Here is a 24,552-nt window from a genome sequence, read left to right as displayed (position 1 = left end):
GCTGTGCATTAGATGTAGTGGGTATCTAGTCTAGACTGGTTGAGGAGGAGAGTCTCCAAGAAGTAGATATCTTGGAAGAGACCAATTGCCTGAATGTTTGAAAATTAAGTGACAAATGACATTGAAAGAAGTATTACAGATCTTTTGGTACACTTGTGAAAAATTAGCTGTTGCTGATTTATTAAAAGTGAAGTGAGAAAAGAGGAAATTAATAATTTCCAAGAAAAATTTAAAGTTAAGTATGGAAGAAAATATAATTCTAGTACACAGCTTGGTTCAGCAGTAAATAGTATTTAAGTAGTCACTATGATTTGAACACTGAGTATTGGTTTAATAAAATTTATAAAATTATAAAGAGATAATATCAGAAGATAGATACTAAAGAGCATAGTTGCCTCTGGGAAGCAAGACTAAGTGAAGGAGAGATAAGGGCAGAAGGTTTTGCTTTTAGGGTACACTTTTTATTGCTGCTAAGTATAAGACTTTCTAAATTATGAGCCTATATTGCTTTGATTACAAATTTAATTTTTTATAATAGAGATGTGACATTAGTACCCAGAAGAACCAGCAAGATCTGGATTGGCCATGGTCCTAAAGAACTAGGGAATTTATCATACCTATCAGGGCTGTTAACTAATGAGATCATGCTTATAATTTTGGCCTACATGGAGCCTTTACTTTCCTCTCATTTGGTTATCCTGACAACCTATGAGTATGGTACGGCTCAGAAATTAATAACTAGCATTTTCCCAGTCTTGTAAGTGATGAAGCTGTGAGTCACACCAGCTCTTCCAACCTGAAGCCCAGGAATCTGGGCATGGTGAGACAGGGGAGCAGTGTGAAAAACAATTTCTAATGATGGTGAGAGGCCACTGTGGCCTAGTTGTAGGAGCCAACCAAACTGGTGTAGGAACAATTCAGAGCCATCTCAGCTGTGAGCATGTTGGGACTGAACCGCTTGGGGGTGGGGTAAGCACGTACGTGGGGCATTGTGGGCTAGCTGGGTAGGTCACCACTCAGCTTCCAAGCACTTAGCCAGAGAACAGAGGGCTTTGTGCTGAGCAGGCCATTCTTTCCTGGATAGACAAGTATTCCCAGGTCAGTTATTTGACTTTTTCAGCAGCCCCGAGTGAGGAACTCCTCCTTTGTGTTAGGCGGTTCTTGCCACGTAGGTCTTGATAGAAGACCGAGCCCACCTCCCAGTGTTTTCTCAGTCTTCTCTGTGGTCAGGGCTCCCCCACGTGACCTAGACTTTCTGAATCTAGAGTGTTGATGGCACCGAGATTTGGGGACTGTGGAGAATTCCTTCTGGAAGCACGGTGGGAACAGCAACACCTAGTGGAAAAGCAGAGAAATCAGTGTCAGTGGTGCCAGTGATGGCATTCACTGTCCGGGAGCAGCTTTGGCCCGGGCCCCGAGGCCACACAAGGTCCTCACTGGGCTGCTCTGTGCTGCAGTACTCAACTCGCAGTCTTCCTTTGTTGATTGTGCTCTGAGCCTGCTCTCCAACTTTCCCAGCAACTCTGGGCTCACAGTCTCCTTTCAGATAAATTCCTTTTCTGTTTAAGCCAACTGAAGTTGTTTTCTGTGGTTGCAGCTTAGAAGCCTAGTTCATAACAGTAACTATATTGAAAGACCAGTGTATAAAATTCCAAAATAAATGACTAGATTGGAAGAGCTTCAGATGAAGGACCAGGTGTTTAATCACTGACTTTATACAATGACCTTAGAATACACTGCATAAACAGCTCTGAAAACGTGAGAACAGTGAGAATATATTATTTATTGATTTGTAATTCTTTTAGTAAATACCGACTCTTTAGAGGAACTATAGATTTTCTCATGAACTTTTAACAACCCACAGGCCGATAGAACTTCTGTTTCCTTTTCATAAATACTGTTGAGTTAGCACCAGCATCTGCATGCATATTCCAGTCAGGGACATCTTACAGTTGTGTGCTCTAAAATACAGATTTGTTTTTTTCATATTGATCAAAAATGTATTTTTCAATCTTTGGAATATGAAATTTATTTATAGCTTTAGTTCCAAAATAGCTTCTGAAATACATTGCCCCTGTTTTTAGTTGTAATGCATGTGATTATACTTTATTGAATTAAAACTCTTAACAGAGAAACAACTGAAAGCAATGACCTAATTTTTTCTCTTAGCAACTTGGTCAGATTCCAGGAGTATGTGACTTGAAACAAATACAGAATAACAAAAACTGCCCCCACTCTAATCCATTCCTCCCTCTTCCCATCCTCTCCATTGTCCCCATGTTAACACGCTCCCTTCTGTCTCCGTTTGGTTGCTCTGATAGTTCATTTTGCTTCTCCCTCTAATTGTTTGCTCTTCGGCAGCTTAGTCTGGATATACTTGCTAGAGAACAGTGGAGCTAAGTTAAATACCATCATCAGTAAATCAAAGTAGTAAATACAGGTTTCAGTTAAACATGGGATATGGTTGAAGTCGGACACCACTGAGCAACTGAACTGAACTGAACTGATGGTTGAAGAATTAATCTGTTTCAGGAATGGCAGTTCAAATGACTCAAGTTACACATCTTTCATCATAATGAAATTTAGCACTTAACTCAAAATTGTGAATAAGGTTCCAATGTGTAATATTTAAAATATTTAATTCCACATTTTATTTTATAACTTAAACTTTTTCATATAGACTGTAAACTCTTTACCTCTGACCCTCTGCGCACACTGTTCTTTAGTTTTGTAATATCTTTGACTTTGTTCACTAAATGTCCAAATTCTACCCTTGCCTTTAAAAAGACCAAACTCATATGCGACTTCCCGTGTTTTGTCTTAGGCATTTCAAATTAAGTGTTCCTGCTTCTTGCAAACTTCAAAAACACTTCTTTTATCATTCTTTTAGGTTTTTACATCTTCTGACTTGTTTTGAAATTAACCTGTGTAACTTTGCTCTACCAACCTGTATCAACTATATTCTCTAAAGACAAGTTCCAAATCTGAGTCATCTTTGAATCACCCGAAGAACCTAACACAGGCCTTTGCTTTTGATAGACTCTCAGTTATATATTTTGAATTATCTTTAGTACCCATGCAGACTGCATAACTTTTTCTTTTAAAAAAGGGGAGAGTGTAATCAATGTTTACCCCTAGTTGTAAAAAAAAGAGAACAGTGAGCCTAAATCGAGGGGATAAATATGAAGTATTATTATAAAAATAAATTTAGATGTGGTCTAAGTGATGTATAATTCTATACTGTTAAACTCAATTTTAAGTTAAATTTCTAATAAAATTGTCTCATCAGCTCTTTACTTTCTTGGTCCATGCTGCTGCTGCTGCTGCTGCTGCTGCTAAGTCGCAGCAGTCGTGTCCAACCCTGTGCGAGCTTTCCACACTGAAGAGCAATCCCAAAGGTCAATGCCGAAGAACATTAGAACTACCACACAACTGTACTTATTTCACATTCAGTTCAATCAGTCCCTGGAAAGCCTTTAATCAAATCCCTCTGGCTCTGAAGGCCAGATTCCTTTGGGATTCCCAATCCCTTTGTTGGATCCTCAGGGTGGGAATCCTAACTTGGGGTTCAGAATGTAACCTTCAGCAATAGTGTGACAACTTCCTTGGTATTATTGTTCTCTAGTCTGTAGGTCACCCATCTGGTGGGTATGGGATTTGATTTTATCATGATTGCCCCCCTGCTACCATCTCACTGCAGCTCCTTCTTTGTCTTTGGATGTGGGGTATCTTTATTAGTGGGTTCCAGCATCCTCCTGTGGATGGTTGTCCAACAGCTAGTTGCAATTTTGGTGCTCTTGCAAGAGGAGATAAGCAAAGGTCCTTGAGCTCCACCATCTTGAACTGCAAGCATATGCTGTTTAATGTCATTTTTACAGCAGCCCCATGAAGCTTGCAGAATGGGTCTTCCATTTGCCCGGAGAGATTCAGAGATACATAACAATGCCCAAATTTAATGTTATTAATATTTTATAAATATGAAGTCTGGAGTTAGATCTGTGTTCTCATACTGCCTCTGCCACATACTAACCATATAAATTCTGTCTAGGTTCCTCAGCCTGAGCTCGTTTATTCCTCTTAATAGAAGTGCAGGCACCAAACACTATGCCTGGCTCACAGTTGGGCTTTAACATATGGTTTTTAAATTTATTTACGTTAACTCTTAGTAGACAATTTCTGAAGATAAGCATTGAGTTATTTTCCTTACACATCATTTGACAGCACAGTTTCAAGTTTCCAAAGTCTAAAAAGTTTACCAGATTAATTAAGACTTTAAAAAAAACAGTGATACAGTTGCAAGAAATATCCAATGTTAGATGGCAAAACAGAGCCATTAAAAAACATGGTACATACAGTGTTCCCTGTGGTGGTGGGCTTTTTGGCATAAACTCCCATTTTGCTTTGATTCAGTTATAGTCCCTTTTTCTCTTAGAAACACTGAGAAAATGGCCTGAATGGGCCATTTCCTAAAGCCCCAAGTTATTTTTATTTTTCTAACTCTGCCATTGTCAGATTTTTACTACTCCTCTTATGCCTTCCGTTGCCAAGAAGTGCAGAAACTAATGCAGTCTAAGATGCATCTTAGACTGATACATGGAAAACAGGATTTGGAGGGGGTATTAGTGAGTGAGGAAGGAAAATGACAGAAGGAAAAACCTCTGTATTGAACAAGTCTCCTGCCTTTTCAAACTCAGTTTTGAAATACAGAGTTGCCATTTCTGCCTTAAAACCAAATATTGCACTTAACTCCTAAAAAATCCCAAGTGGAAGAACTCTGACCAGATACAACCATTCTGCCCAGTTCTGGTTTTGGAAGTGGCTGGAGAAAACTGTTCTAGAAATTCAGATAGATTAGCATATTTAGCTGTTGCTATGTGCAAAACATTGGGCTAAACTTGTTATGTGTAAGACCTCCCTTAAGCTTTACAGTAGCTTGTGTGGTAACTGCTATCATCCTGCTTGTTTTAGAGATGAGGAAAGTAACTTGCTGCTTCTCGAAGGCCGCGTCTACTGATCAAAAAATGGACCTCAAAACAAACATTTACTGAGCACCAACTCTGTGTGAAGTAGTGAAGCTTCTATTATATATATATATTTTTTGGTGGGGGGCGTGGAGGACGGGATCTTAGTTCCACAACCAGGGATCAGATCTGTGCCGCCTGCAGTGGAAAGACAGAGTCCTAACCACTGGAGCGCCGGGGAAGTCCCTTTACTTTACACTTTAAGAAACTTTAGACAGTGTGTTCAGTAACTCATCGATAAACCGTATTTTCATCTACTACCACTCCTTTCCCCAAATGCGTATTGATGACAGACTTTGAACAGTTTTGACTGTTCTTACAAACCTCTGATGTTTGAATGTGTGTGTATATTTCAGTGCATCTCTTGTTCTGTTGCAACCAGTCCATTCTGAAGGAGATCAGCCCTGGGATTTCTTTGGAAGGAATGATGCTAAAGCTGAAACTCCAGTACTTTGGCCACCTCATGTGAAGAGTTGACTCATTGCAAAAGACCCTGATGCTGGGAGGGATTGGGGACAGGAGGAAAGGGGGATGACAGAGGGTGAGATGGCTGGATGGCATCACCAACTCAATGGACGTGAGTCTGAGTGAACTCCAGGAGTTGGTGATGGACAGGGAGGCCTGGCGTGCTGCAGTTCATGGGGTCGCAAAGAGTCAGACACGACTGAGCGACTGAACTGAACTGAATACACGTTATCCTGTGTCTTGCTTTTTACATACTTAATAAACTTTGGGAAAATGATGTCAGTAAAGAATAGCTACCTGGGCTTCCCTAGTGGCTCAGAGGGTAAAGAATCTGCCTGCTGTGTGGGAGACCCAGGTTCAGTCCCTGAGTTGGGAAGATGCCTTGGAGAAGGGAATGGCAATCCACTCCAGTACTCTTGCATGGAGAATTCTATGGAGAGAGGAGCCTGGTGGGCTGTCGTCTATGGGGTCGCAAAGAGTTGGACACGATTGAGTGACTAACACTTTATTTTAAAAACTATATTTTTGTTTCTAAAAATAAAAAGGATGCCCTGATTGGATATTCAGATAATTCAAATAATAAAAAAGTTGTTTTAAAAACCCTTTAGTCTCACTCCCCAGTGAAAAACACTGTTGACGAATAGTACCTTTTTATAAATATCTCATGAAGACTGAATCTTAGAGTGTTAATTTATGGACCTGCTAAAATATTCAGTGAATATAAACTGACTAGAAAGTTCTTGCCTCAAAACTATTTTTTCTCATATTTAGATGAAAAGGAGTATCAATTTCTATTATAAGTTAACATGAGCTGGCCTCACTAAATATGTCTCCACGAAGAGGGTAGCTTTGATATATTACAAGGCTTTGAGCTCTGTTTTTGTTCTCGTCACTAAAACATTTTTGTTTCATGCTTAGTGTGGACATGTCCATAAGACTTCCAGTAAATGTTTTTACATGTCAAGGCACTTGAAGGTGAAACATCCACACATCTGAAAGTTGTGCCAGAAAACTGAAAACACTGTTTGCACACTTACATGTCTTTGTTTTTAACCAAGTTCCTCTTCAACCGTAATAGGCCCCTGAAGTGGGTTTATTTTAATACTGTTTTCATTGTCAGAGTTACGTCCTATTAAAGTTTCCATTGAAGAACAATGCTGGTACTTCCGCAGCAGTCCAGTGGTTAAGACTCTGTGATTCCACTGCACGGCGGAGCTGGTTCTTTCCCTGATCAAGATCCCACATGCCACATGGCTCAGCCCCCAAAAAAAGACGGTACTGAATTTTGGAACCTGATTCACTGAACTGTTGTTGAAAATATGTGGCCCTCATATTGGTTTTCTAAACCTTGATATCTTTCTGAGCTTATATCTAATGAGCTTGTATCTAATTGTGAAAGGTTCAGAAATGTATGATTAATTGCTTTTTTTATGCTTCATCTCAAATTCTGGATTGATAGTTTTTGTTTGTTAAGTGTAAGTAAAAGTATTAAATATCTGAAGTCTTCAGTGGTGTGAACCCCCTCCTAACCTACGTTTTAATTATCAAATTTTTAGAAGTACTAAGTGAAATAGAAGTAGATAGAATGTTGTAAACCTGGTCATTACAATAGGTCTGTAAACCTGAGAGAATAATAGCAGCCTGAGTTTTCAAAGGTAAAAATCGAACATTGTGGAGGGAGAGAGGAATATAACCTTTAGATTCCAGTGGATCTTTCTATAGAATTAGCACTGTGATTCCTAGACTTATCCATTTAGCAAACACTGAGCTCTTACTGTGTGCCATACTCTGAGAGTGAAAGTAATGAATGAGATAGTCTAGTGGTGGGTGCCAATAGGCAGTTCCAGTGTGTAAATGCCTTAATAGAGTAAAGCCATGAACGGTAGGGAGCACATAGGAAGAGAGAAGCCCTAACTTCAATATATGGAGTTAGGGAAGGAGGGACGGTATCTAGAAGAACTTTACAGAGAAGCTGCGACCTGGAGAATGAATAGGAGTTAAGTAAGTAAAGAAGCCCATATCAGGCAGAAGGAACTTCAGGTGGCAAGGTCTAGAGATAAGTGAGAGCAGGGCACTTCTGGTTTTGTGGGGGAGGTTGTAGGGGTTGCAGAGATGAGAGAGAGGTATGATGTAGCAAGAAATGAGGCTGTAGCAACCAGCACAGCTAGGTAATAAAGAACTTGGTATACCACGCTAAGACGTTTGGTTTTATCCTGAGCATGTGACCTGATTAAATTTACATTTTCTGAAAGATGTCTTCGGTTGCAGCATGCAGGTGGAGACCATAAGAACTGTTCCAGAAATAGTGTTTTTATTTTAAATGTATACTTTCTTTAAGCAGATAAAATCTGTGTAAATTACACATCAAAAATTACTATTCTTTTTAAAAGTTCCATACTGTATTTATGTGTTTAATCAGTAGAAATTTTTTGAACACCTATTTTTTTTTGCCAGGTATTGTGTATGCTTTCAGTTCACGATGTACTCTGTGGTAGGTATTATCTCTATTTTACAGATAAACTGAGGCTTGAAAATACTGTCACTGGAGGTTAGAACTAGAAAGTGTTAAGGCCAAGATTTGAATCCTGGGTTTTCAACTCTAGACCTACTCTTTTCTATTTGAAGGGGAAAGGGAATAAGATTTCTGTAAGTGGAAGTCATCTGTGAGGTGCATTGTTGCAAATGGAGCATACGATTATACTGAGGAGATAACTAAACCAGTAGATATCAAAAACTTTTCTGAAAATCGTTTATTACATGGCTCTCCCTCAAATGCTTTGGATTTTTCCCTTACTGTGATGATGGAATTAAGGATACTAACTTAATATTTTGTTACTAGTGGGAAAATGGTCTAAGAATAATAAACAAGTTCAGTTCATTCCCTCAGCCCTGTCCGATTCTTTGCAACCCCGTGGACTGCAGCACGCCAGGCTTCCCTGTTCATTACCAACTCCCAGAGCTTACTCAAACTCATGTCCATCGAGTCGGTGATGCCATCCAAACATCTTATCTTCTGTCGTCCCCTTCTCCTGCCTTCAATCTTTCCCTGCATCAGGATCTTTTCCAAGGAGTCAGTTCTTCGCATCAGGTGGCCAAAGTATGGGAGTTTCAGCTTCGGCATGAGTCCTTCCAGTGAATATTCAGGACTGATTTCCTTTAGGATGGACTGGCTGGATCTCCTTGCTGTCCAAGGGACTCTCAAGAGTCTTCTCCAATACTAGTTCTTCAGTGCTCAGCTTTCTTTATAGTCCCAACTCTCACATCCGTACATAACTACTGGAAAAACCGTAGCTTTAACTAGATGGACCTTTGTTGGTAAAATAATGTCTCTGCTTTTTAATATGCTGTCTATGTTGGTCATAGCTTTTCTCCCAAGGAATAAGCATCTTTTAATTTCATGGCTGCAGTCACCATCTGCAGTGATTTTGGAGCCCACTGTTTCCATCGTTTCCCCATCCATTTGCTGTTAAATGATGGGTAATAAACAAGATATGGGTATAAAGGGGTAATTTTTGTTTTTAGATAAAAAGGCATGAACCTCTGAGTTTTTCACATACTGAGTACTAGGGTTGATTTTATGTAGCATTTTAACAAGTGATCTGTAAGAGACGCCAATACATTTAGGTTGTCACTGGCCATTTCTGTTCCCTTTATGATCTTTCCTTTGCTCTCTTAAGATTGTGCTCATTTCCTACCCTCTGTCACCCCTACCCCTACAGATCCCTGTACTTGCTTTTGAATTAGAATACCCCAGTACAGTGAATGCCCTCTTCAAGAAAACCTAATTACAGTAACTGTTGGTCAGTTGTTAAGTCGTGTCCAACTCTTTGCGAACCATGGACTGCAACACACCAGTTATAGTAATAGCTGCTACTTATTTAATGTTTATCATAAGTTAATGCACTAAATGCTCTGTGTATATTATTTAATCCTCAAAATAACCTGATGAGGTAGGATTAGGAAACATTTTTTCAGATGAGGAAACAGGCAGAATTTCACACATCACACAGCTATAGGGAGTTGGGATTGGGTTTCAGATCATGGTGTTGGGTCTCGGATCAGTCTGACTCTAGTGGTGTATCTTGACATCTCTCTTCCAGATAGATGCCTGAACAAAAGAGCATGTGTCAATTTCGAGGAATTCAGGCATCCTGTAGATCCCAGAATTAGATCTCCTTGCATTTTAATTTACCAGAGGCTTATATAAAGTATCTGTGTCCAGAGAATGGACATCCCCATGACTGCTTTTCCCTTTCAATATGCTATTTTCACCCCCCAAAATACTAAAGAATAAATAATTTAAAATGTCATATTAGAATTAATAGCATAAACATTAGAGAAATACCAATCTGTATTTAACTACATATCTTAGAGATTTTGTTTGTTTCCTTTCATGGTAAAAAGAGAACCCTTCAGTCTTTTATCACTTGTTGTCTGTGTGCTTTAGCCTCCTCCTCTAGTTACCAAAGTTGTTGTGTAGATATTTTCAGCTTCTTTCACATCTTTGTCTGTTTTTCCCTCTCGCATGGCTTGGCAGAGCTGTAAGAGTGAAGAGTACCAGCACTATTTGTATATTTTCACACACAAGCAACGTGAATCTCAGTGATTTGTGTCTTCCATATCAAAAGGGAGTCATGTTCTCAGAGCAGAGAACCTTCTGATTTCCCTCCCACTATCTGCTTGCATTTTGTGGACAGTGATTGATCTTATGTTGAGCACTGAGGGAAGGAACTCCTGGCACCTTCCCTAGCCTGGTGGTGGTGGTGTTTTTTTTTTTTTTTTTTTGAATAGATAATACATTCAAATGGAGCAGAATTCAAAAGGGGACTCATCAGAAGGTCTCCTGCCCTCTCAACTTTCTGTTCCCCAGAGACTAGAGACTTTTTACTCTGCCAGCTTTGAAGAAGTCAGCTTTTGTGTTATATGATGGCCTGTTGAGTGGACCGCATGGAAAGAACTGCAGGCAGCCTCTTGGAGGAGATTGTGAACCCTCAGCTAATAGCCAGCAAGAAGCTGGGCCTTTAGTTATACAGCGGCAAGGAAATGATTTTTGCCAGCAACCTGAATGAACTTGGAAGCAAATTCTTCCCTAATTGAGAATGTGAACCTAGTTGACACCTTGACTGCAGCCTTAGGAAACCCTGAGGACCCAGGTGACCTGTGCCCAGACTCCTGACCCACAGAAAATATGAGATTTTAGTTAACCCACTATGTTTGTGATCATTTGTTGTATAGCAGCAGAAAACAAATACATTATTTAATCTTCTGACTTTCATAGAGTAGAATGGTTTAATATCAATAATTTCATGTGATTTAACTTAATTAGAGGAGAGCAGTAATTTAAATCCAATTTACCACAGAGTCTTCAAGGTGCTAACCAGCAGCACTTCTATAAAAGACTCAGTTCAGGAAAGATGATACAATTAGCCACAACCCCAGCTGCTGCAGTTGGGTGGAGGCTTTAATTGATAATTCTCGTCATAACTGTATCACTTGGGTTTCAGCCAGGGAAGCTGAGCACCACTGACTTCCAGGGTAAGAGAATCATTTTAGGAATTGGTCCTGATACAGTTGTGGGAGAAGCTGGGGGAGTGAAGGTCTGCTGTGGTGGAAGGGGTTGAACCCAAAGGAGTTAACAACCAGTCAACCTGGGAAGCCAAGGATGTCGAGGCAGTTGGGTGGGGCTGCACAGGGGAGAGTGGCCTGTCTGTGGGTGCAGCCAGGCATCTGGTGGTGGCCTGGGGCCAGTGGTGTCACCAGAGCTGCAGCTGGGAGGGAGAGCTGGATGCGGAGTGCGGAGAGCAGGGAACAGCTAGGATCCAGGGCCATCTCCGGGTCTGCCCTTCACCACATCTAGCTTCAGGGATTTTTAGAGAGTGATGGCTGCTGCTGCTTCCTTTCACATCACGCATTTCTGTTTTGGCCAACTTTGGGGATGATTGTGGAAAAGAGTTTTAGCTTAGAGAAGTTTAAACAGTACAGATCAGCACAGTCTCCGTCTTTCATCACTGCACCTAGATTTTCTTCCTGCTTTGCCAGCATTTCAGCAGGTCTAGATAGCCTACCAGGTGAGAGGACCCAGACCTTCATCCCAGAAGTATCTGCAATTGCCCAGGTTCCGTTATCACTGAGCAGAGAAGCACCAAAAGATGCTGCAGTTGAGTCCCTTGGATTCTGGAAGAGCACCTTCCTGCTCCTGTTGTCCTGTCCCACACCTCGCACCCTGGCCCAGGACTCTCAGTAACCACTCCCACAGTATTTACATCCAGGTCATGCAGTTCTTTGGGTGTATATGCTCTTTCTTCCCAGAACAGGGACTGTACTTCTCCCTCAAACTGTGATTATGCTCGAACAGATCCTGATTATTGGTTTGGAGCTAGTGAGAGGAGGCCAGGGCAGATACTGAAGAGGGCAGCATTGTCTTTTCAGGCACCTTCAGGGTCTTCTGGCAAGAGAAGGGTGCTGTCCTCTAGCAGGGAGTTGGGAGCAGGGTGCTGCTTCTCCCAGCCTGGAAAGTTCAAGTGAATCTTGGGGCTTAGCATTCCTCATCCACCAAATAGCCCCTTTCAAGGTTTCTGTGTCCAGCTCTTCCTCTCAGGATCCACATTTTGTCATAGATTTGTCAGGATTTTGTTCAGCTCTTCTTCATAGATCTGATACAATTAAATCTTGAGCCTAAGTTTTAGCAGTCTTTTCTGCAGCTCTAGGAAATAAGGGTATCTTTGAACACCAATCTAGAAGTTCCCTTGTTTTGACAGAATTCTTAGGCTTAAAGAGTGACTGTCATTTTCTTTTTTCATGACTTCTAAGCCAGCCAGCCAGCACCAGGTCCTTAGAATCAATCATGTTTCCATTCAAGTGCAGCCACAACCACTACTGCTAAACTAACACTTCCCTTAGTGAAAAATCTTAGTATTGTCACACTGCAACAGGCAGGGGTTGCCACCATCCCACTTGCCATTAGGAGTGGGGTCCTCTGTGCCATCTTACCAGGGAATGATCTAGTTCCAGGATCGTTCCCAAGAATCTTATTTTCTGGAGCCACTTGTCTTACTATCATAGTGTGGGTGTCCCCTCCCATTCCCCCATAGCCTGTGCTGAAACAGCCTAAAACAAAGGCTTGCTTGCAGGAAGTTAATTTGGTAAGGAATCCCGTGAACAGGGGAGAACTGGGGGGAATGAAACCAGGGAGGAGGAAAAGCAGCAGAAGAGTGGCCCATAGTGTTGGTTACCAGTGGAGGTTATGGGGCTTCAAGCCTGCCAGGAGCCTTGAGGAATTTTGTACAGTCTTCTTTAGAATGGTCCTCCTGAAAGATGGCATAGAGGAGCATTTATCTAACCAGCTGTCAGGTGTTGCAGAGTCCTGGGACTAGCAGTGAAAAGCACCAAGGCATAGATCGACTTGTCTTCTCACCCACATGTCTGATGCTCATTTCTGCCTTGGATCTGGAATTCTGGTTGCCTTTTTAAAACAGATGTACAGGGATGATGTGTTGATAATGGTGTCTTAGAAAGCAAACCTTTCAACGGTGTGATCATTGTGGATTAGAATACTGAAGGCATGGAGACAGTCGGAAGCTTTTCTATAATTAAGGTGTGAAGTACGGAGTATTTGAACCAAGGTGGTGTCGATAGAAAACAAAACGAATCAAATTGTGTTTTTGAAGGAAGAATCAGAAACGTTAAGTAGTTCGTTTCATGTGTGTATATGAGGGAGAGAGAGAAAGGAGGGTGAATGGGCCCAGCGGATTGAAAATTTCTTGCCTAGGAGAAGCAGAGTGCTCATGGACAGGTTGAAAGTGAAAGTGTTGGTTGCTCAGAGTCATGCCAGACTGTTTGCAACCCCACAGACTGTAGCCCACTAGGCTTCTCTGTCCATGAAATTCTCCAGGAAAGAATGCTGGAGTGGGTTGCCGTTTCCTACTCCAGGGGATCTTCCCAACCCAAGGATTGAACCCAGGTCTCCTGCATTGCAGACAGATTCTTTATTGACTGAGCCACCAGGGAAGCCCCATGAACAGATGGGCTCCTGAGTACTTTTAACATGATCCTCAGAACTCTGATGGCATTATTTCATCCTGGGTGTAAGGAAATGAGGCTAACAGAGCGTGGGGTGCTTTGATCCAGGACTTATCACTGGATGATAAGTGAGAGCCAAGAGTGAGTGATACAATTACTTGAATTCAGAACCTTCAGTGCTCTATCTACTACTTCATGCTTCTGTCACTTCCCACTTGTTTCATAATTCCTTCCCTTAGGATTTGGAATCAGTCCCGTACAGTTTAGCAGGAAAGAATTGAAGCAGCTCTTTTCTTGAGCCTATTTGCTCTTGAAGTCTTAATTCTAACTCAGGTGCCACTGAAGAGTCGCCACTGAAGTGCCTGCTCTAAGGCCAGCCTTCCTCTAACCTTACTGTATTGCTTTATGCTGTGGGGCAAGCCATAATCTCCGCCATAATTCCTCTTCTTTCTTCCCCCTTGTCTATTTCTTTCTTCCTCTTTCCAGCTCAAACCCAATATGAAATTCTAAATCTGGAAGCCACTTGTATATTTTCTGATGGCTATAAGCCAATGAAAAGGCTTCCCACTGATACTGGAGAAACATAAATGACGATGTACCTGGGAGTAATGAAGAGTATGAGAGCAGCAGTAGAGACAGATCCTGACAGCGTATTCCGAAAATCTGTCAACGTCGAAGTATATTTTGGTTATCAGATACATGGAGAGGAGAAAAACAAAAATTTTCATAATAAAAACAGAAAATGGCCCTATTTAACATTCAGAGTAACACTCATTGGTATCACTAAATGTCTAATTTGTTTTACTTCTTTGTATTTCTGCCTTGATCATTCATGTTATGTAGCTCAAATTTTTGAAAAGAAGCATTTCTGTCATCATTAAGGAATAGAAAGAAAATATTCTGGCGAAAGAGAGTAGAAGAAAAGGATTAAAAAAGTAGGAGATCGATCTGTAAAATGGAGTTATCACAGAAGCGCGAAAGAGCTGTAAAGTGTTTACTTCGCACTCTCTGCCAGCCTCACAGCCACGCCATTGACGATCTCCTACCTGAGCAGAATACGTGGGCATCGTTGAGATGTTAAATGTCTAGGCTCCAGATGAGTTTTTCCGTTATGAGGAAATCGTTAAAAGCTTTTGATTCATCCAAAAAGTTCTCTGGTTTGTTAGTCAGCCATTGCTATATAACAACCAGAGAATTTCAGTGGCATTTAACAAAAAACATGTTTCTCACAAATTTCCAGGTGAGCTTAAACCCGAGCTTTAGGTTTGCAGCAGCTGGGGCCGCTCTGACGGCCCCGTGGTTGAGTAGGGCTGGCAGTTCTGTTCCCGCTGCTGCTCACTTTCCTCCTGGGACCAACAGACTAGCTCTGTGTGTTCTTACCATGGCAGTGGCAGAGGCAAGTGGGCACGCCCAGTTCCCAGAAGTACTTTTGAAGCCTTTGGTCATATCACATCCACTAACATTTAATTGGGCTTCCATGATAGCTCAGTTGGTAAAGAATCTGCCTGCAACGCAGGAGACCCTGGTTCAATTCCTGGGTCAGAAAGATCTGCTGGGGAAGGGATAGGCTATACTGGAGTACGCCAGTATTCTTGGGCTTCCCTTGTGGCTCAACTGGTAAAGAATCCGCCTGCAGTGTGGGAGACCAGGGTTTGATCCCTGGGTTGGGAAGATTTCCCTGGAGAAAGGAAAGGCTACCCACCCCAGTATTCTGGCCTGGAGAATTCTACATATTTAATTGGTCAAAGCAGATCTCACAGCCAATTGCAAAGTCTTGTTGCAGGGAAGTAACACTGCCCATTGAGGGGTGGTGGGGATCAGAAGGCTAGTGGTAGGGACTATGTCTAAGCAGTAATCTAGCGTATGTGGACAGTAGTCTCATAAGCTCTAAACTTCTAGTTTAAAAAGATGAAGTAGTCATTCTGTGTTATTTAGTTTTATTTAAAGAAATATATGTAATATTTTGTCTGTAGTGAGGAAATGTAGTCGGTGAGTTCTATAGGGAAGAAGAGCGAGCATGCCCTCTGGAAGTTAATTAGGACCAAATGGGAAGAAACAGTCTGACTTCCATATATCCTGAAACTGACAGAGGGGAAAGGATTTTAGATAGAATGGTGCTACTCACTGTTCAGCACTGTTCTAAGTGGTGTGTGGCTCACAACAAACTAGAAAATTCTTCAAGAGATGGGAATACTAGACTACCTGACCTGCCTCCTGAGAAATCTGTATGCAGGTCAAGAAGCAACAGTTAGAACCGGACATGGAACCATGGACTGGTTCCAGATTGGGAAAGGAGCATGTCAAGGCTGTATAAGTTATTTAACTTACATAAAGAATACATCATATGAAATGCCGGACTGTATGAAGCACAAGCTGGAATCAGGATTGCTGGGAGAAGTATCAATAACCTCAGATATGAAGATGACACCAAGAACTAAAGAGCCTCTTGATAAAGGTGAAAGAGGAGAGTGAAAAAGCTGGCTTAAAACTCAACATTCAGAAAACTAAGATCATGGCATTCAATCCCATCACTTCATGGGAAATATATGGGGAAACAGTGAGAGACATTTTTTGGTGGGGGAAAGGGGGCTCCAAAATCACTGCAGATGGTGAGTGCAGTTCAAAGATGCTTCCTACTTAGAAGAAAAACTATGACCAACCTAGACAGCATATTGAAAAGCAGAGACATTGCTTTGCCAACAAAGGTCCATCTAGTCAAAGCTCGGAGAAGGCAATGGCACCCCACTCCAGTACTCTTGCCTGGAAAATCCCATGGACAGAGGAGCCTAGCAGGCTACAGTTCATGGGGTTGTGAAGAGTCAGACACGACTGAGGAACTTCACTTTCACTTTTCACTTTCATGCATTGGAGAAGGAAATGGCAACCCACTCCAGTGTTCTTGCCTGGAGAATCCCAGGGACAGAGGAGCCTGGTGGGCTGCCGTCTATGGGCTCACACAGAGTCGGACACGACTGAAGTGACTTAGCAGCAGCAGCAGTCAAAGCTGTGGTTTTTCCAGTAATCATGTATGGATGTGAGAGTTGGACTGTAAAGAAAGCTGAGCGTCGAAAAATTGATGCTTTTGAACTGTGGTGCTGGAGAATAGTCTTGAGTGTCCCTTGGACTGCAAGGAGATCCAACCAGTCTATCCTAAAGGAAATCAGTCCTGAATATTCATTGGAAGAACAGATGCTAAAGCTGAAACTCCAATACTTTGGCCACCTAATGCGAAGAACTGACTCATTGGAAAAGACCCCATGCTGGGAAAGATTGAAGGTGGGAGGAGAAGGGGACGGCAGAGGATGAGATGTTTGGATGGCATCACTGACTCTATGGACTTGAGTTTGAGCAAGCTCCTGGAGTTGATGATGGACAGGCAAACCTGGCGTGCTGCAGTCCATGGGGTTGCAAAGAGTCGGACACAACTAAGCAACTGAACTGATTCAAAGTGGATCTACAATGAGAGCAGATTGGTGAGAGTATGCATTTTAAAACTTTTGTAGCAATTTGACATTGCCACAGTATTCAAGCAGTGTTTCTACTGAATTTTACTAACGTATTGGTTCATGTTAGATTGGAAACTTAAAAAGAACCAAACTTAAAAATCTGTTCCTTGATGCAAGATAGTTTGAGAAGAGCTCAGATAGACTTTCCACTGACTAGAAATGAATACTTCCACTGCACATAAATGGACTTTCTGATTTATCCATTAGTCTTTGGGATTTGGGTTATCAACACTTCATCACCAAGAATCTGACCATCTTTGAGTGTGCAGTAGTGTTTTACAAGACTGGTCCAGATTTTTCCAAGGAAATTTCTTTGTATGAAGCCTCTTTGTATCTCATTTCCTAGCCTTTCCCTGCCAGCATCCATTTGACCTTGCTGCTGTAGTATTTACATTTTCATTCCATTATTGACAAACTTGGTGAAAGATAAGTTACCACTAACTGAAATTGTTTACTATAACATGAAAATACTCATTTTGACAATACTAGGAAAATCTCTTTAAAATGTCCCTTCCACCTTTTTTTAAATTTTAGCCCAATTTTCTTTTACATTTCTGAGTTAACATCACCATGTTTGGTGAATTTATAAGGTGCTTTTCTGTTCATGAGAGAGGCAGTTCTAAGTGAAGAAGTTACGTTGAGCGTTGATTGTTAGAAAACCTAAGTTAAGAAGCATGACAAGGAAAAAGATTTTTAGGATGGAAGGAAAGGATGTTTCATTAAGTATGACTGTCTTCCTGGCTGTATGACCTTGGGCAAGTTAATTCGTCTTTGTGAGTCTTAGTTTTCTCATCTGTAAAATGGGAATTATAATATTACCTTCTTCAAGAATATTATCAAAATTAAGCACGGAAATGTTAGCATTATGTTTTGTTTTTAATTATCTACCAGATGTCAGGTGCTATAGCATCAGAGATAAAGGGGGGTCACTACCCCAGAAGAGCGCTCAGTCTGACAGAGGAGTCAGACAAATATGTCAGAAATGTAAACTAAACTAGTATGAGAATTTAATGCTATTACAGAGAGAAACACAGGACATTGTGGAAGATTTTAGGTAGGAGGAACACCTAACTTTTGACTTAGGCTTTGGGGAATGGGCTCAAGGTAGGCTTTTGAAAGAGGCAATATCTCAGCTGGCTCTAAAAGAATGTGGAGGAGTTATGAAGGAAAAATTAAGAGACTCAGGGTGGTTGAGTGGTTTGCCCAAAGTGACTTTTCTGCCTAATGCCCAAGTTGGGGTTTCAAGCCAATCTGATTTCAAAGTCCGTTTTACTTATTATGTCTTACTTCTTTGTAAACCTGAAAAGTTTAAACATATGATGTTATCTTTCTCTTTTTTTCCTCTGCCAATATCCTGGTTTTAGTAGGACTGTGACACATTCTGTTAAATAACTTCTCTTTTAATTTGCCCTGTTTTGCCCCCAAGCACATCTACCAGATTGCCTTCGCCGTCATGGTGATTCATACTGCTCACCTCTACTCCGCTGCCTGCTTTAAAACGACAGAAGTCCTCCATTGGCTGCTGGGCGAGGCCTGTCCTCCTCAGCTTGGCATTCAGGACTTACTGTAAAATCATGAGGACTGTCCAGGACTTCCATATTTCCCACTTTTCATGAGCACATATTCATGCCTCTGGTGTCATTTACATGCGGATATCACTTTATAAGGATGCCATTTTAAGGTTTAGATTAAATAAATTAATCTTCAGTCTTTAGATTTAATTACTCTCTTACAACTGAGTGCTCATGCGCGCACACACACACTTACTCTGTTATTTCTAAAAATGATTTTATCATTATGACCAAAAGAGCTTGGATGTCATCCTTCTTTAGTTCCATACCCAGCATAACGGTTCTTGGTTATTGCTGTTGTTTAGCTGCTAAGTCATGTCTGACTCTTTTGTGACCCCATGAACTGTTGCCCACCAGGCTCCTCTGTCCATAAGATTTCCCAAGCAAGAACACTGGAATAGGTTGCCATTTCCTTCTCCAGGGGATCTTCCTGACCCAGGGATCAAACCCGTGTCTCCTGCATTGGCAGGTGGAGTCTTTACCACTGAGCCACCAGGGAAGTCCAAGGGTTCTTGGTACTCTACCCATAATGTGAGGAGCTAAGCTCTGCTCCTACATTTTTCTGGAGGGATCTTTCTTCTAGAGGGATCCTTTTTTTGAGGAGAGGTAAGGAGAACAGTTCTGATTGTTAGCTACTACTACTACGTCGCCTCAGTCGTGTCCGACTCTGTGCGACCCCATAGACGGCAGCCCACCAGGCTCCCCGATCCCTGGGATTCTCCAGGCCAGAACACTGGAGTGGGTTGCCATTTCCTTCTCCAAAGCAGAAAAGTGAAAGTGAAGTCGCTCAGTCGTGTCCGACTCTTCAAGATCCCATGGACTACAGCCTACCAGGCTCCTCTGTCCATGGGATTTTCCAGGCAAGAGTACTGGAGTGGGTCGCCATTGCCTTCTCCTCTGATTGTTAGAAATTTCTTTTTAATAATGAGTCAGAATCTCCTCTTTTACCATCCATTTGTTTCCCAGGACTTGCCCTTGGAACCATAGATAATTGGTCTTTTTTTTTTTTCTGACTCATGAGGTTCCATCAGACATTGAAAGATAGCTCTTACATCTCTCCTTGGGTTTCTCTTACATAAATCATTAATAATATTGTTCAGAGCTTTTTTCATTAACAGGCCTCAAACTCTTCACTGTACTTTTGCCCTCCTCTGAGAATTCTAGGGTTTTGTCATTGCTGGTCTAAAACCACAGGGCTTAGAACAGAACACAGCATCCAATAGGACAGCAATGCAACATTATTCCTTTGATTATGACTCTATGCTTGTGTCTTAAAAGCCTGTGATTGTTTTAGCTTTATAATAATCATTTCACCTTTGGCATTCATTCAGTTAATATACCCAGATACTATCTTTACATAATGGTTGTAGTTAAGCTAGCTCTTCTTGTCATCTACTCTGCAGTTGACTCTCTTTAAATACAGAACTTAAGATTTTTTAAGTTAGATTCCACCTTCATTTTGATCCATCTTTTTAGCTAATTTTGACCATTTTATCCAGTGTATTTTTAACTGTGTTTCCCAGCTTGAGGTTATCTCAAGACTTTGAAGCCTACTTTCCAACTTGATGAACATCAGAAAAGTAGAGACTCTCCACTCCATCTCAGGAGTTGACCAGTGCTTCTTACACATGATTCTGTTAGCCAGTGTTCTGTCACCCCTCCACATCTTTTTGTCTTACCTTCAAAGATCTCATTTGTACATTCAGCAAATTTTTATTCCGTGCCTACCATGTGGAAGAAGATACCAGTGATATAGTGAAGACAGCGGTCCCCATCTTCTCAGCTAACAATCTAGAGACATCATGAAGTGTTCTGTTAAATGCTTTACAGAAATTAGGTTACACAGTTCTCCATGATACTCGGTTTCTCTGTTGTCATATCAGAAGGGGAAGATGCATTACTTTTTACAAACTCTATATTGACTCCTAATGATCATACATCACCTGAAAATGGGAATCGTTATCATTCTCTTTTCACGGGTTCACAAGAACTTTGAGCTTGGAAAGTCTCCAGAGTTTATTCCTGACCTTTCTACCTTTTATTGTATCTTTTAAACCTCCAAGCTCATTGGAGAGCAGCCTGTTTAGCTACATTTGTGGCGGTGGCAGTGGCATCTAATCCCCCCATTATTGGGATTCTTTTTGTATTTTATGATAAACTTAGTTGTGAAGAATGTCTGTCCAACTTTAGCCATTTTCCCTTACACAGTCTTTGTCACTCCAATTCTGTTTGTGTTTTATCTTTGTATTTTGAAATTATTTTTCCAAAGGAAAATAGCTGACTATCCTCGGATGTTTTTCTTCTCTTCTTAAAGCACTTAAAGTGTCATAGTCACTTTCTCCAGGATCCTGGTCCTTTTCACTTAAACCTTGTATTTCTTTTTAGTTCAACCAATGAACAAAAAAACTGCAGTACTCTAAGGGATGAAACTATCAACAATGGAAAGTGTTGGTTTTTTACTAGAATAATACCAAAAACAGATATCCTCGTAGTTCCCAGAAGATAGCCCACCCATATCCCTAAGTGTGGGTTCACTTATCTGTCAGGTGTCATCCAAACCTCAACTTGCCAGTTCCCACAGCTGTGTCATGCCTACCTATTCTTCCTTCTTTCCCCATTGGTCTAGTGCTCTCTGCTCTGTCTTGTACAGATTTTGAGTTGCACATAGATGTTTATTTTCTTAAACAATTATGAGAATTCCCGCCTTTTTCTGTAGATCTTTGTGGAACAGCAGATTCCCTGTAGTTGTCAAAATCTATTATGGTTACCAGTTGCTACCCCATCCCATCAAGTCTTGGTGACTTCCATGAGATATTATTATCTCTGTGTTCTTTTTTTCCTATTGCTACTTTTACAATTGGTATCTAACACACTAATGTTCAATAATATTTATGATTAATCTCAAGAGGTATTTGCCTTCTCTTTTAGGCTGTGAGGATATCATTGCTGAAAGCATCTCATTAGATACCTTAATTGCCATCCTCAAGTGGAGCTCTCATCCATATGGCTCTAAGTGGGTGCACCGACAAGCTTTACATTTCCTCTGTGAGGAATTTTCCCAGGTCATGACTTCGGATGTTTTTTATGAACTCAGCAAAGATCATCTGCTTACTGCTGTCCAGTCTGACTACCTACAGGTAATCATTTATACACCTCTCAAATTCATTGTCATTCGTCTGTGCACCAGGAAGCCCATCTGTATTCGATTATTCTCCCACCCGGGAGATCAGCCCACCCAGGAATGCCCTCTTCATGTTGGTGCAGCCGAAGGTTTCTAGGTCTCTGGCCCTTTGCGCTCACTGCCACCGTCACTGAGCAGTGTGAAGCAGCCCAGGTCCTAACCAGCGATTCCCCAAAGGGGTTCTGGCAGTAGGCAAGGTCGGAAGCATATCCCAGTGGTGATTCTCTTGGCTTCTGTTAATAGTAGATTCACTATAACAGCTTCTTTTATTTTTGGTAAAGTATCAGAAGATACTTAGACTTAAGCAGCACAAAGCAAAAATAACATTCAATTTCAGACCTATTTGGACATTTCTTAAAATTCAGTGTATGAGTCCTGCTGAAGTATAATAATGTTTTCAACTACTTATTTTTAGTCAGAAGTACATTTAAACAAATTCTTGTATTCTTATATATCATTTATAATTAAGTAATTTAAACTAACAGTAAATACTTTGAGGTAGAGTTTATTCAAGGTTGGTTTTTTTCTTTTTTGCATTCGCTGTATGACTTTTATGCTGGTAACTGTACAGCAGTTTTAATGTTATAAAGTTATAAACTCATTAAGCCATATCCTATTTCTTCGTATTTGTACCAGAAAAATTATGAAATGCTTTCACTCAGTCAGCAGTGCAGTGAAGAGTTAAATAATCCACTTAGCATCTGTATTTTTCCTTCATACACTGCTTTGATTGTAGTACATATGTTGTCATAATTGGTTTTGATGAGTTTAGGATCTGTTTTCATTAACCTTATTGTTTCACTGTCCTGATGCAGACATTATAGGAGTTAGGATTTGTCAGTTCAGTTTCCCCCTCAGTCTGCCTCTGCCATCACAAAGCTTCCATAAGCCTCTTATCCTTATCCATCAGAGGGCAGACAGAATGAAAACCACAATCACAGAAAACTAACCAATCTGATCACATGGACCACAGGCTTGTCTAACTCAGTGAAACTATGATCCATGCCATGTAAGGCCACCCAAGATGGGCAGGTCATGGTGGAGAGTTCTGACAAAACATGGTCCCCTAGAGAAGGGAATGGCAAACCACTTCAGTATTCTTGCCTTGAGAACCCCATGAACAGTATGAAAAGGCAAAGATAGGATACTGAAAGATGAACTCTCCTGCTTGGTAGATACCCAGTATGCTACTGGAGATCAGTGGAGAAATAACACCAGAGAGAATGAAGAGATGGAGCCAAAGAGAAAACAACATCCAGTTGTGGATATGACAGGCAATAGAAGTAAAGTCCAGTGCTGTAAAGAGCAATATTGCATAGGAACCTGGAATGTTAGGTCCATCAATCAAGGCAAATTGGAAGTGGTCAAACAGGAGATGGCAAGAGTGAACATCAACATTTTAGGAATCAGCGAACTAAGATGGACTGGAATGGGTGAACTTAACTCAGAATACGATTGTATCTACTACTGTGGGCAAGAATCTCTTAGAAGAAATGGAGTAGCCATCATAGTCAACAAAAGAGTCTGAAATGCAGTGTTTCGATGCAGTCTCAAAAATGACAGAATGATCTCTGTTCGTTTTCAAGGCAAACCATTCAGTATCATAGTAATCCAAGTCTATGCCCCAACCGGTAATGCTGAAGAAGCTGAAGTTGAATGGTTCTATGAAGACCTACAAGACCTAGAACTAACACCCAAAAAAGATGTCCTTTTCAGGAAGTCAAAAAACACCTGGAGTAACAGGCAAATTTGGCCTTGGAGTACAAAACGAAGCATGTCAAAGGCTAACAGTTTTGCTGAGAGAATGCACTGGTCATAGAAAACACCTTCTTCTGGCAACACAAGAAAAGACTGTACACATGGACATCACCAGATGGTCAACACCAAAATCAGATTGATTATATTCTTTGCAGCCAAAGGTGGAGAAGCTCTATACAGTCAGCAAAAACAAGACCAGGAGCTGACTGTGGCTCAGATCATGAACTGCTTATTGCCAAATTCAGACTTAAATTGAAGACAGTAGGGAAAACCACTAGACCATTCAGGTATGACCTAAATCAAATCCCTTACAATTATATGGTGGAAGTAAAAAATAGATTCAAGGGATTAGACCTGATAGAGTGCCTGAAGAAGTATGGACGGAGGTTCATGACGTTGTACAGGAGGCAGTGATCAAGACCATCCCCAAGAAATGCAAAAAGGCAAAGTGGTTGTCTGAGGAGGCCTTACAAATAGCTGAGAAAAGAAAAGATACAAAAGGCAAAGGAGAAAAGGAAAGATATAAGCATCTGAATGCAGAGTTCCAAAGAATAGCAAGGAGAGATAAGAAAGCCTTCTTCAGTGATCAGTGCGAAGAAATAGAGGAAAACAGTAGAATGGGAAAGACCAGAGATCTCTTCAAAAAAATTAGAAATACCAAGGGAATATTTCATGCAAAGATGGGCACAATAAAGGACAGAAAAGGTATGGACCTAACAGAGGCAGAGGATACTAAGAAGAGGTGACAAGAATACACAGAAGAACTACACAGAAAAGATCTTCATGACCCAGATAACCATGATGGTATAATCACTCACCTTGAGCCAGACATCCTGGAATGCGAAGTCAAGGGGGCCTTAGGAAGCATCACTGTGAACAAAGCTAGTGGAGGTGATGGAATTCCAGTTGAGCTATTTTAAATCCTAAAAGATAATGCTGTGAAAGTGCTTCACTCAATATGCCAGCAAATTTGGAAAAGTCAGCAGTGGCCACAGGACTGGAAAAGGTCTGTTTTATTCCAATCCCAAAGA

The 24,552-nt window shown here is 41.0% G+C and overlaps 1 protein-coding gene across 1 annotated transcript in view; it reads left to right on the top strand.

The window, feature by feature from the left end:
- Positions 1 to 24,552, top strand: part of BTBD7 (BTB domain containing 7) — a 79,310-nt gene that overhangs the window by 36,207 nt on the left and 18,551 nt on the right. The window contains exon 4 of the mRNA XM_052659935.1: positions 21,511 to 21,719. Within this exon, the coding sequence (XP_052515895.1) occupies positions 21,511 to 21,719 (209 nt within the window). The remainder of the gene's footprint in view (positions 1 to 21,510; positions 21,720 to 24,552) is intronic.

Source organism: Budorcas taxicolor, chromosome 21 (assembly GCF_023091745.1).
Source record: "Budorcas taxicolor isolate Tak-1 chromosome 21, Takin1.1, whole genome shotgun sequence".
NCBI classification, from domain to species: domain Eukaryota; kingdom Metazoa; phylum Chordata; class Mammalia; order Artiodactyla; family Bovidae; genus Budorcas; species Budorcas taxicolor.
The sequence above is the reverse complement of the archived record's forward strand: the minus strand, read 5'-3'. Positions and strand labels throughout refer to the sequence as shown.